The 14,388-nt window shown below is 43.3% G+C and overlaps 1 protein-coding gene across 5 annotated transcripts in view; it reads right to left on the reverse strand.

The window, feature by feature from the left end:
- PPM1B (protein phosphatase, Mg2+/Mn2+ dependent 1B) overlaps positions 1-14,388 on the reverse strand; it is an 89,041-nt gene that overhangs the window by 21,192 nt on the left and 53,461 nt on the right. For all 5 annotated transcript variants that reach the window (XM_087962890.1, XM_087962885.1, XM_026683483.2 and 2 more), the window contains exon 4: positions 13,709-13,826. In XM_087962890.1, coding sequence (XP_087819016.1) covers positions 13,709-13,826 — 118 coding nt within the window. The remainder of the gene's footprint in view (positions 1-13,708; positions 13,827-14,388) is intronic.

The raw sequence follows: 14,388 nt of genomic DNA on the forward strand, positions 1-14,388 counted from the left end.
CTGTGTGGCCCACGCTGCCGAGGTTGCGGCGCTCCTTGTTGAATGAGCTGTTATGCCCCTGGGCACCTGAGTCTGATACGTTTTCGCTATTGCAGCCCGTAGCCAACGGCCTATCGTAGAAGGTGAGACCTTGCATCCCTGAGTGTTGGGCTGAAAGGACACGAATAAGGCCTCCGTTTTCCTGAAAGGCGCTGTGCATTTGATATATATTTACAATGCTCGCCTCACATCAAGGCTATGCCATTGCAGTTCCATCCCCTGGGATGGTCTGGGGCCAAAATTAGGAAGTATTAGCTCCTGTGCCCTATGAAAAGCCGAGTTAATTTTGGGTATAAATGTAGGATCAGGGTGAAGGACCACCCGGTCAGCACGGAAAACACAAAGACCTTGTCTGATAGACAAGGCTGCAATCTCCGAAATACGTCGAGCAGAAGTGATCGCTACGAGGAAGACTACTTTATACGTCAGAAACCGTAGACTTGATGATTTCAATGGTTCGAAAGGTAGGATCAATTCGAGACTCGGTACACCATTTGCAGAAACTGGACCATGTGGCATTGTAAATGCGAGTTGTTGAGGGGCGTCTGGCGGCTAGGATAGTGGCGATAACTCTGTTGGAAAACTTTTCGCTCTTCAAACCACTCCGCTCAACCTCCAGACAGTCAGGTGCAACCATTGAGGGTCCGGATGTTGGAGGGGCCCCTGAGTTAACGAAATCCTGTCTGGCGGGATTCTCCAAGGAGCTGATACGGAGAGACTGTGGAGGTCTGCAAACCATGGCCGTCTGGGCCAGTAAGGAGCTACTAGAAGTAGATCCGCCCTCTCTAGTAATTTCTGGATGACCTTGGGAACCAGTGGAAGTGGAGGAAATGCATACAGGAGTCCCGAGGGCCAACGACAGCGGAGCAAGTTGAAGTTCTCCGCCCCTTGCAATGGGTACCTGGAAAAAAATCTCGGGAGCTGAGTGTTGAGGGGGGAAGCGAACAGGTCCACCACCGGCTGTCCAAATGTCCTGACCGCTTCTTGAAACAAGGAGGGATGGAGGCGCCACTCCGATTGATCGATGGTGGCCCTGCTCAGCCAGTCTCCCTGTATATTCGACAGACCCGAAATGTGCTCTGCTCTGATGGAAAGTAGGTTGGTCTCCGCCCAACGACAATCGCTCTGCTTCCTGCATGAGATGTTTCAAATGTGTGCCCCCGTTTGTTTATGTGAGCTTTGGCTGTTACGTTGTTGGTCAGCATGAGTATGTGCTGAGCGGGTACCTGGGGAAGGAAGCTGCGGAGAGCCAGGTGTACTGCTCGAAGCTCCAGCCAGTTTATGCTGCACGACTGTTCTATGGCGGACCAGCGGCCTTGGGTTGAAAGCGACTGAATGTGAGCTCCCCATCCAAACAGGCTGGCATCGGTGGTGATGGTAAGTCTTTGTGGCTCCTTGAAGAGACAGCCTCTGTTGATGACTGGTCTGGTCCACCAGAGGAGAGAGATGAGAACCTTTGGTGGCACCCTGACCTTGTATTTGGAATTGCTTCCGCCGGAGCGCTGGTACGGGAGCAGGAACCACTGGAGGGATCTAGTGTGGAGGCGGGCCCAAGGGATGATAGAAATACATGAGATCATCTTGCCTAACAATTTTGATAGTTCAGCTAGGGACACCCTCTTAAGACCCCTGATCTCCTTAACTAATTGCTGAATGCTATTTAGTCTATCTGGTGACAGGTAAACCTTGCCTTCCACCGTATCTATGACAGCCCCCAAATGGGTTATGCGAGTCGATGGTGTTAATTGACTCTTCTTCCAATTTATTAAGAAGCCATGATTTTGTAGGGATTGTAATGTGTACTAAGTGTCTTTGACTGCTTGATGGGCGGAAGGTGACAAAATCAAGATGTCATCAAGATAACACTGGAGTCGTACAGGGATGTCCCTGAGATGAAGGTCCTAGGGGCAGAAGCTAGTCCAAAAGGAAGGGCCACATATTCAAAATGGTGGTTATTATAACAGAATCTCAGAAATTTATAGTGGGAAGGCCGAATAGCAACATGCAGGTATGCCTCCGTCAAGTCTATGGACGTGAGGACGTCCCCCTTTCTGATACCAAGTAAGATAGATTGCAGGGTATGCATTTTAAACTTGCGATATACTAAGAAACGGTTGAGACGTTTCAGGTCTAATATCGCTTTCCACCCCACCCACCCCCGAACTTTTGGGCACCACGAAAAGATGTGAATAGAAACCTCGCCCTTGTTGAGTGGTAGCTACTGGTTGGATGGCTCGTATATCCAGTAGATGTTGGATAGCTGATTCCATGAGATTACGTTTAATCGGGTCTCTGGAGAGAGGGCATGACATGAAAAAATCTGGGGGAGTGGATTGAAACTCCAGCGCAAGGCCAAATCTGATCGTATCTCTGACCCAAGAATCAGAGGTTGAAGAGTCCCATTGGTCAGCGAATAATTTTAGGCGTCCGCCAATGGGGGTTGGGTCCCAGGAGTTATTTTGGACACCGAAAGGACCTGTTTCCTGATCCACGAAAGGATCTTTTGAATTGACCACCCCTTCTGCTCTTATCCCCGGAGTCGGACCTATCTGGCTGCTGCCCTGGTCTGAATAATGGGGGTCTCTGGTATCTGGATGAAAAGGATCCCTGGTAAAAAGGTCAAAAGGATCCCCTCCGAAAGGACTGGGGGTATCTAGGATCTGACTTCCGAAAAAGGGAAGGAAGAATTTTCTTTTTGTTACGGGTTTCAATTAGTAGCGGATCAAGGGAAGGGCCAAACAGTCTGTCTCCCACAACTGGGGGATGAGGCCAGCTTGGATTTGTGTTTGAAGTCGGCTTGCCAATGTTTTAACCATAGCAAGCGACGCGCTGTGACATGTGAAGCAATGGCCCTGGCTGAAAACTTGACTGCATGATAAGTTGCATCAGCTGAGAATTCAGCAGCAGCAATAAGTTTAGCGATATCTTGGTGCGCTCTAAGGTTAGAATTAGGGACGTGTTGCTGTAGGAGATGGAGCCATCTGAGAGACGAACGTGTGAAGGAGGCGGCGGCCATGGCTGCTCTGATGGCCCACGCGTCAGACTGATGGGCTCTGCGTAGCGCTAGCTTGGCCCGTTTTGCCTCCAGCTTTAATGCCTCCAGCGCATCACTGGGAATGGAGGAGGACGTTAGACCCACTATAGGTTCATCTACCTCGGGAGTATTCAATAATTTTGAGAAATCAGGGGCCAGATTGAAATGTTTCCTGTCATATCCAGTGGGGGTTGTGTACACCGCTGCAGAGGCCCACTGCTTCTGTACCAGGTCCGAAAACATGGGAGGAACTGGGATCACCTCTGCTTCAACTGCTGGTTGGTGGAAGATCAGATCCTCTGGTCCCTCTTCTGAAGGAGTTGGTGTGGTGGAAGGGGTCGACTTGTTTAGGCGTGCAATAATTTTTGCCTTAGACAAGAGAGATCTGAAAAGCTGTGGGCGGAACAAACCTGTAAAAACAGGTTGGTCAGGAATAAGACCCTCATCATCAGACATTCCCCTTTCTAAGAGGTCTGCTTCTGACAGGGACTCGCTATCATGTATTGATCCCAATTCAGTCTCCTCCATTTGATCAATTTGATCCACTTCTTCCTCCTCCTCCTCCTCCGCCGGCCCTTGGAGGGGGGTCCCCCCCTGTAAGTGTACCTGGGTATGGTGCTGCTCTGACCTGGTCAATGACCTCAGTGATTTGGACTCATCTCGGTGATCACAGGATATTCCCTGGTCATGACAGCGTGTTGAAGCCCTGCTGCGATTGCCAGCTCCATCCAGGTTTTCATCCTCTCTGGAACCTCCTCAATAAGGCTATCGCCTTGACGAAGACCAGCAGCCGTTGGAGTGAATGTGGCTTCAGGAGCCCTTCGCGTGGTCGGTGTCCCGGGCACTTGGGCCTGTTGGCCTTGGGGAGCCAAGCTGAGCCTGGATGAGAGGGAGAGATCTAGGGGAGGAGGAGGGTGTGAAGAAACAGACGGATTGGAGGAGAAGTCCTGTGGGACACTGTGCACCTCCCGGGTGCACTTGTCTATCTGCTTTTGTAAAGCTTTATGGCGCCTTTCTGGGGCTTTGGAAGTCCCCTTAGCCTGCTTAGGACTGTGTTGAGATTTGGCTTTTGCCTTCAAGGATGAGGTCTGAGAGGTGCTACCATCTGCCATTTCAATTCAAATTGGAATTACAGTATGCTTGTTATAAAAAGTTTTGACGGCGGTTGGCACGCCCAGGGACCTGATCTGAGTCAAGACCGGTTGCCCTGATAATGGTCTTATTGCCCCCCCCATTTTTATAGTACCTATCTAAAATGAGTCGTATCCCAGTGATATTTTATTGAAATTAAAATATTATACTGAAGAGAAATTGTTATTAATATTATAATTTTTATTATTATTAATCTTAATATTATTAATACTCTTATAAGCACTAATGTGTATATATATATATATAATAATAAATGCAAAGCCAAGCCAAACAGCCAAATTGCGAACGCCTAAAGGCCCAGATTGATAAGAGTAGGGGCCTTCAACAGCTTCCCTGCACAGGTGGACACAGGCCTGGGTGCTCGCTGTTGTGCCGCTGAGGTAATTGGGCTGTGAGGGTTAAGCCAACAATTTAAACGTAAGAAATAGCCTCAAATGCAAACAAGCCAAGACAAGGGTATAGTAGTTCCCAGAATAGTTGAAGGGAATGTCTGCTCCGAGCAGAAACTACCTCACACAGCTCGAGAATGCTGGCGCGCGGCCACGAGGTTTTGACAGCAGAAAAAAATGGCCTCCGGCCGTTAAAGTTTTGGCGCGCTCCTCAGCAGCAAACACTCGCCTTGAAAATGAATAGCCTTTGATGGCTTCTTTGTGTGTGTATGTGTGTGAGGCTAGGCGGCGGGGAAGTGTGGAAGGTACCAAGTGTTTAAAATCCTCCACTCCAATGGCGTTCAGAGGGGGGAGAAAGCGATACAACTCAGTCAAGAGCTAAAATTCATGCAGCTGATTGACTAAAGGAAACAACGCTGCGGCGAACAATCGAAAAGGCAGGGGTAGAAATGTTGGCTGTGGGGAGGGGGTGCGGAGCAGCGCCGAAGCCTCCTGCCGCTTTGGGACGCGAATTGGTGCTTCCCAAGTCGAACATGTCAGGCTGCGATCTCGGCAATGCGAGCCAATTTGAGAGATCGGAAAGGAAGAAGGCTAAAAACAAGCGGAATAACTGTCAAACCTGCTGCAACGCAAGAATATTTTCCTGTTTCGGCCAAGGAAGAATCACAAGCACTACCTAACTCTCACGAGGCTGAGCAAAAACTGGGATCGCTGGGGAGGAGTCCCGTGGAGGAGGAGAAGCGTTCCACAATTTAAGCCCAGCCTACACATGCAGAGACTGAAGCACCTCCCACTACTGGATGCTCTGAACAACTCAGGGGAGAATGAGTTACCATTCATTCCCTCTTCAAAAGGGGTTAACATGTTATTGGAATGGGACAAGTTGTCTCAGCCAACTCACCCCAGTCTACCCGCTATAGGACAACTCACCACAGGACAACTCAATGAGGGATAACTCAAGTGAGGGACAAATAGAATTGCAGTTCATCCAAGCCTTGAAGACTTCTAACTTGAGAAGGTTCAAAACTAAAGCAAGATAAGACCTGATACAATTCACTTGTCCCTCGTTTGAGTTATCACACTATGAAGTCCCCCATGGCGAGTCACTGGGGCAAGTAATCCAAGGCAAATCAGCCGCAGCCAACTGTCCTAGACCAGGGATGTCAAACTCAAGGCCTGTGGGCCGGATCTGGCCTGCGTGGTGCTTAGATGTGGCCCGTGCGGCTGCTCTGGAAACAGCAAAGAATTGGACCATGGTATCTCTGCCAGCAAAAACAGAGCTCAGGAAGACCATGAGTGGCCCTCTGGCAGAAGCACCACAGGCAGGTCCTTCGCTGTTTCCAGAACAGCCCCATGGGCCAGATCTAAGCACCTCGCAGGCCAGAACCATTTTAACTGTCAGAGTGCTGTAGGCCGTCAGGGTTGAAAACAGGGCCCGAGGGGGCTGTGCAGCAGAGAGCTGCAGGAGGCCATTGTGGCCAAAAACAGGGCCCAGGAGGACGTGCAGGCCCCCCCAAGCTTTGTTTTCACTGGCAGAGGGCTAGCAAAACAAACTAAAAGCAAAACAAAACAAAAGGAAAAATGCTTCCCCCTTTGCATTTGAGCATCCCAGAAGGGACAGGAAAGGAGAAAGACAAAGAGGAAAGACAAAGAAAGAAAGCTGGGAAAAAAGCAAGGAAGAAAAAGAAGGAAAGAGAGAAAGGAAGAAGAAAGGAGAATGAAGAGGGAGAGAGGGAGGGAAGGAAGGAAAGGGTAGCATGTTTAGCACTTGGCCACCAACAGCCCTGCTGCCCTTTCACCATTCCCTTGCATTCTCCTGACTTCTCCGGTGGTCTCCCATCCTATCGCTGAGGATGCTTTAGTTATAAAGCCGGGTCTCCTTGCATGGAGAGGGAGTGAACCTCCCTCTAACCCACATACTTTACCCTCCTGCACATGCCTTGAGCAACTTGGCCAAGAAGACTGAGAACAACAGCAGCAGCCTTGAGGAGAAAGTAAGAGCAGACGTGCCCTGGGAGCTCAAGGGCCAGGCTGGGCACTTGCCTTCTGCTGCCTAGGGCTCTGGACAGCCTGTGATGCCATCTGGGGGTCCGCTGTGCTGCCTGAGAGAGACAGCAAGGCTCCTCTGGAGGACAAGGGTTTGGAGTTCTCCCTGGTCTCGCCTTCCTCTGCTGGAGACAATAGATTCCTCCCAGCCCCGCCCAGGCCACCACAGGTGCCTGACACAAGTGATGTTGAGCTAGCCATGTCCACCATGGCCACACCCAATGTGGCCCACACCAGCCCCCTGAGGTCAAACACAATTCTGATGTAAAGTAAGAGTTTGACACCCCCTGTCCTAGACTTATGCAATAGTTAGAGATGAGCAACAGCTTCCATCTGCATGAGTTGTAAATTCAGGAGGATTCCCAACCTCTAACCTGCTCTATTAGTGGAAATAAGACCCAGTCCATAGTCAATGTAGGAGCCAGAATTGCAAACCAGATACATGAGCATGTTATCTGTCCAAGCATGGTTTAATGGAACCTGAATTGATTTGGTGGACAATTTCAAATAATAACAGATAGGATTTACTCTATTACATTTTTAATTCATTAAAACCAAGATTCAATCCCACCAGACCAATATTCCAAGTATTCAAGCTATAATTTAGAGAGACTTGCATATATGTGTGTGTGTGTGCCTGCTGTGTGCACACACAATGCTATAAAGTGGCAAAATACACCTTCAGTGCTTTATGGCATGAAGGCAGCGTATAATAAACAAACATATATAATAAATAGTATGATAAAGTGCAGGTAGTTTTCACTTAACCACAATTGGGACCAGCAATTCTGTGGCTAAGTGATACAGTTGCTAAATGAAACTGACTATGCCAGACTAACATCAGTTTTGCTGTGGTTTTAAGTCATCCACAATGGTTAAGTAAAACATCATATGATCATGATCTGCAATTTCACTTGACTTCTTTACTGACGTTGCTTGTCCGAAGCCAACTGTGAAGCTTGCAAATGGTGATCATGTGATTCCAAGATACTGCAATTGTAATAAATACACACCAGCTGCAAACCACTTGAATGTGATCATATGATTATGGGGATGCCGTAATGGCCCAGTTGTAAAGTTACTTTTTCAGCCCTGTCTTAACTTTGAATGGTTGCTAAACAGGGAAGTTGTTAATGGAAAACTATGCATATTGTCATCAAATGAACTTGCAACTATCAGATGAATATAATCTAACACCCAGCTTATGATTACAACATTGTAGCATCCCATAGTCATGTGGTTATCATTTGCAGCTTTCTTTGCCAGTTTCCCACAAGCAAAGTCAATGGGAAAGCCTGCAGGAGGTCACAAATAGCAACCATGCAATATCTTTACTTAATGACTCATGGTGATTTGCTTAACGATGGCAGCAAGGAACTGCAGAAACTGCCACCACTAAGCAACATGGTCATGAGATGTTATGCTTTACAAACATATTGCTTAGTGATGGAAATTCTGGTCCCAATTGCCATTGTTAACTGAAAATCACTGGAATATGGGAAATTAAAAAGCAGTCTGGGAGTTAAGAATGAAGAATTTTTGAGAAGATTACTTAACATTCAAATGAGGTTCCTCTAATATAATATGATTTTTAATTATACCCAAAGCTGAGAAGCAGTTAATGATTTCTTTCTACAGCATTTCTCATTTTAAATTAAAACTATTACAAGTTAAATTGCTAACGTAAGTTACATGTAAGAAGTGGGGTTATGATTAAGTCAAATTAATGAACACTTAAAAAGACAGACTGTCTCCCTAATACGGTATATGTGAAAGATCAATTCATATGAAGAATAGTATCTATGGCAGGCTTTCCCCTTCATGTTCTCAAGTATAATGTACTATCGCACTCATCATCTCTAACTACCGGTAGTACTGCCAATAATAGATGGTTGTAGTCCAATACTCCTGAAGGACACTAAGTTAGATAAGAGCTTGTTTAAGTCTCAAATACCCTATACTACGGGGAAGATACTACGGTGGGAATTAGTAGAGTGAGATGTAGGTACAGAAGAAGGGAAGAACTGAGAAGGTAACAAGCCTCCCCTAATCTAAAAAAAAATGAGATGGCATAAGACAGAAAAATAGGAGAGAATAGACTAAGCTTAAGAAAAGCTTTACAATGAGCATGAATTAAAGTATGTGAAATGCAATACTTATTTTAACAAGTTAATATTTACAAAAAAAAAAAAGAGTTGAGCTATTATCCAATATTGTTTGTACTAGTAATACTAACTGGTTTCCAATTCCAGCATCTCTCCATATACAGTATAAACATGAAACTGTAGTTCTATTAATAGCACGATTTTAATTAATAATTTTGCCTGAGGTTGAATGTAATATTCTCTTCAAGAACATGTTTCAGAGACAAATGTAACAGCAAATAAGTTATATTCTTAATTTAAGTTGTCTATATACAGTTCCAATTAACTAAAAAAACAATACTATGAAAAAAAAAATTATAACTCCATAATAACATTATTAATTCCTCTCATAAGGAAAAAAAGCTCTGTGCCATACTAGTGAAAATAACATGCATTATTTTTTCTCAATAACTTTGGAAAATAAGCTCCACAAGCTAATAAAACAGAGTTTATAATATACCATTAACTCTTGACAATGCCAAGGACATGGCAAGGGAAACACTGAAACATTAGAAAAATTAAAGAAAACACTTAAACAGTTAAGCAAATATTCAAACGTATTGTAATAATTTTAAAATACAATGTAATAACTAGTTCAACGGATGAAAAACAGCTTGACTCCTTAAACATCTTCTATTCTTTCAACACTTGCCTTAGAAAATGAAAAGGTTACTTACTGATATGTGAAGTATGTTATTACGAACCACCATACTATCAGCTCTGAAAAGTACAGTATTATAATATGCCTGATAACCCAGATTATAACTAAAACATATCCTGTCATTAATATTTTTCATCTTCTCTAAGTCAAAACCTTCATAATAATGACACATCAAACTGTGCAGTTCACCAGCCAGTATGCAACAACTAGCTTGGTATTTGAAAACCTCATCTTATATTCCCCATCAAGACAACAAATGTATGAGATGAAGGATATGATTTTTTTCCCCAGTAATTGCATCCTTATTAGCTTATCCCAATCATTTTATACATTCCATCAATAATTATTTTGTGTGCAAAAACAGAAATTTTGTTACTTTTAAGATTACAGCTATTCTATTTACTCTGTATTATTCTATTTATATTCTAAGCAATTGCTATTTCACCAGTAGTTTGTTACTTCGTTATTTTAGTATAATATATTATATTTTCATTCTGAGCACAAATAATTGCAAGTTTATTATTTTACTTTTCACATTTTTGAACTGCCCATCTCCCTCAGTTCTTGCTCATATTAGCAGGCAAATATCCTCAGCTAAAGATGATATATTTCTAGCACATCAACTTATCATTCTACCTGCCACCAGTATACGTTAGCCATTTTTTTAGAAGATAACCTGTAACATTTCAAAATATAGCATGCAGAAAAAATAATGGCTACTGATATGGGGCAGAATGTGATACCTGGCTAGGATTATGGGACTATCTTTTTTGCAAACACCCTTCAGAGGTTCATCTCAGGTAAACTTTTATGGAAAATAATACTGTCATAATAGTTGCAGGCCAACATTATAAACAAAATCTAAAACATGTTACGTTATTCTTCAATTAAAAATTAGTTTCATGACTGATTCGTCCAAGTTTCTGTGTACATTCTGCTAATTCATATACTCTGTCAACTATTCAGAATTACTTTCATTTTTTTCAGTCACATCACTGCTCGTATTATATTTATTCAGCGGAAATTTTAAAGGTTTGACTTCTAAAATACTTCAAGCCAGCTTACTGATATTGCTACCTGTGCTGAAACTATGATAGGAAAACAAACATATCATATCTAAAAATTCATTTCAAAAAATAAATGCCAACTATTAGTTTGTGTGTGCGTGCATACAACATGTGTACTAGCTCCTGAATCATCCTATTACGGTACATTAAGGCAAAGGGCCAACTTTGTTACGCCCACTAAATGCTGGATTAGAAACCAGGACACTATGTGTTCCCTTAGGCACAGAAACTACTTTGGTCATTTTGGACCATTCATTCATTCAAAAGTAAAATCTAAGGCTGTTCCTATTATCACAGCATTTGTTAAGCAGAAAGGTATGAGCAGTATAGGTTCTATCAGCTAGTAAACTATAAACCCAACATCCTTCATCACTGGATGGGAACAACAGGAAATACCAATGCTGTAAGCGAGACTGGAAAGTCAGAAATTTATACAGCTGCCCATCTTATACATCATAAACCTGGAAAGGGGGCTTAAAAATAATAATAAAAAGCATAATACTGTCATATAAATCCTAGTGCTCCAACAAAACAATGCAACCTTCACACCCCAAAACAACTTTCCAGACATACACTTCTCCAACACTTGTTGGAAAAGCCAGGTCTTCAGGTCCTTTTAGAAGGCAAGAGAGTTGAGTCTGCTTGAAGTCAGGGCAAAGGGTGTTCCAAGGGCAAAGGTTGCAATTGGGAAGACATACTGTACTGCTAGGGCCTGCTAGATGGCAACATTTAAGGGATGAGAACTGGCATATAGCCACCCCATGAGACCTGATAAAAGTGTACTGATACCCTCAGGGAAAGGCAGCCCCACAAATAACATGGACTCATGTCATTCAGGACTTTAAAAGTAATCAACATCTTGAGTGGCGCCCAGGAAAGAACTGGAAACCAGTGCAGCTTAAGCAACAATGGTGCAACATGGGCAAACCATAGGATAACCAGAAAACTTCATGCACCACTGCATTCTGGATCAGTTGTAATTTCTGGATGAGTCTTCAAAAGCAGCCCCATGCAGAGTACATTACAGTAATTCAACCAGGAAGTGACTAGGGCCATGAACAAGGTGTCCTAGTCCAGGAATAGGGCAAAGTGAAACTAAGAGGACTGCCAGCTACTCCTCCACCAAGAGCAACAAATCCAGCAACAACCCCAAACTGTGCACCAGCTCTGCCTGTGGGAGTGCAACCATGGTGACGATTCCTGAAAGATGATTCCTGAACATAAAAGGGGAACAAAAAAACTCCTAGCCATTCTTGTCATGCTTTGGTTGATTCAAAGCCAGCTCTTCCCCACCCAAATATTTATAGCCTCCAGGCACTGAGACAACTCTGGGACAATGCTGCTTAGGCAGCCAGGAATAGCAAGAGATGTGCAACTGGATATCAGCAGCTGATGATACCATATTCCATGGTGCTTGATAACCTCTCCTAGCAGCATCCTGTTGATTTTAAAAAGTAGGTAGAAAAGAGTTAAGCTTGGAGGCACTCCACAACATGGGGGAGAGCTAGGACTTGCCACCTCCCACTACCATCAATACTGACTTGAATCTGCCACAGGAGAAACACTACAAACAAACCCCACTCAATCCCTAGAGACAGTCCAGAAAGATACCAAGATCAGTGATATTGAATGCTGCTGAGAGATCTAGGAGGGCCAAAATGGATGTACTGCCACCATCCAAAGCCCTCCAGAGATAACCCACTAGTACGAAAAATGCTATCTCAGTGCCGTAACCTCACCTTAGCCTTGCCTGAAAAGGTTCTGCTTCTTCAGTTAATTTGGTGAACTGAGCACCGACTACTGTCTTCCCTAAAAGGATGGGTTGGAAATTGGGCAAAAAGCTGTCCTAACAGAGTTGAACCCAAGACCTCTGAGGAAGTGCATATACCGCTGCCTTTCCTTCAAGGAAGGTGCTCCCACTCCAACAATAAAGCAATAATCACATGAACCCACTGCATACTATTTTCCAGGGGCCCTTAACCAATCAGGATGATTCTATCTATTTCCTTGGGAGTAACAAGCTCAGACTTTTCTATATAATGGATCTCAGACATACTACCATCACTTTCATAAGACTTCCAGGCCAGTAGCTAATTCTATGCCAAGTTGACTAACTTTACTTGACAGATGCCAAGAACATTCTTCACAAAAGCCAAACATGGGCTGTCCCAGTCTCTCCTTACCCAGAAGAGATCTGGTCATCCTAAACAGAATCACCAGCTGATTATCTGAAGACACAAGAGCAGAGAAGTAAACTCACTTCATTACACTTATTACAAGGTAAGTCCTAATAAAGGCTCTTACTTGTAGCCTTGCACTTCATCTTTTGCCAGCAAGTCAATGTGTCCCTTGTGTTGTTTGATCTCCCACAACTCTTTGGTAAGCCAAGGAGCTCTCTGGGATCCACAAGCAAAAGGAATCCAGATAGGGATGAGCCAATTCCAAGGCCCTCATTACATGCTCATTTTAAGCTTTGGCCACAATTGACCAAATTGTGATCCAAAGCTTCAGAAAATTCCCAAGCTCGTTCTTGAACTTAACAGGCCCATCAATTTCCTAGGATGGGCTGACTAAATAGGCCCTATCTCTCTGCAATGGGGAGTGGACACAAAATTCTAGAACTGAAAGGCCAACCACTTCTGGTTATTGGGAAGTAAACTACAAAGTTGTGTCCATGAAGTTATTAGGATCACAAAGCATAATTATTAACCTGAAAATTCTCCTCAAATAACTGACATTTCCAGTATTTCTATAATTTATCACATTCTGCAGCTGACATAGCTATAAGGTTTTAATAAAACTGTCTAGTATTTGTCAGCTAACTATTCACATTTCATGCTCTTTAGAAAAAAGTTTTCTATGCTATTATATAAATAAGAAACTATTCACACCAGCAATGAACTAACAAGTCTAACTGAAATAAGTTTAAAGTTTTGCAAGATAAAAAAAACTTTGTTCTACTGAACAAACAGCAAGCTCTTAGACAAACTGCTACATCAGCATCGACTCTAGGTTGCTCTGACTCAGGTGATCTAGGTGCACCTTCACCACATTCTGTTTTCTGCTCCCTTCCTATGCTCTAGTCCATTTATGTTTTAAGTTGCCTCAACCATTCTAAGAAAATAATCTAACCGGAGGGGGTGGGGAGGAGGCTAAAACAAAAGTCAACTTCTTACCTTCCACCCGTGATTCCAAATGTTTATCCAAATCTGCATCTCTTTTCATTGCCTCATCTGAGACCTTAGGAGCATTTGAAAAGCAAACTAGAACAATACTCATGTTATCACGACTTCCCTATATTTGGGGAAGAAAAAAAGATGACATAATTGAGATGAATGCTTATCTTTTTCACAGCCTTAGATTGCATATTTATTCAATTAAAATCTTTCAAAAACTATGTGCAGTTGATTTCCAAATTTAATTAGGTAAACTCCCATTAAATTGTGCTATTGACTAAACAGTTTCTAATAAAAGAATAAAGACGAACTATTTCCATTTCTTCTTTGAATGCCTTCAAAATCTTCTCTGGAGAACAGGGATTTTGAAAGAGTTAGGCCTGCAGAGCTGAACAAAAGTCCAACCGACTAGGAAGACTTCTCACCCAACTTTAAATCTTTCTTAAATAACTTAGTACTTAGGAGATTTATCCCACGCATACATCAATTCAGAACATCTCATATAATGTATCATTTTGCAGCAATGTTCAGCTACTCAAATCCAGTATTGTAATCAGTATGGCCATGAAGCATCATTTCTACTTTGGTCTGAATAGCTGTGTCTTTTTACAAAAGGAAATCAGGGAGCAAAGTAATAATCTATATAATTAAAATGTTATCAACTGTGGACAAGATGGATG

This window comes from Notechis scutatus, chromosome 1 (assembly GCF_049901735.1).
Source record: "Notechis scutatus isolate UNSWTSFEM ecotype Mainland chromosome 1, rNotScu1.2, whole genome shotgun sequence".
Classification (NCBI taxonomy): Eukaryota; Metazoa; Chordata; class Lepidosauria; order Squamata; family Elapidae; genus Notechis; species Notechis scutatus.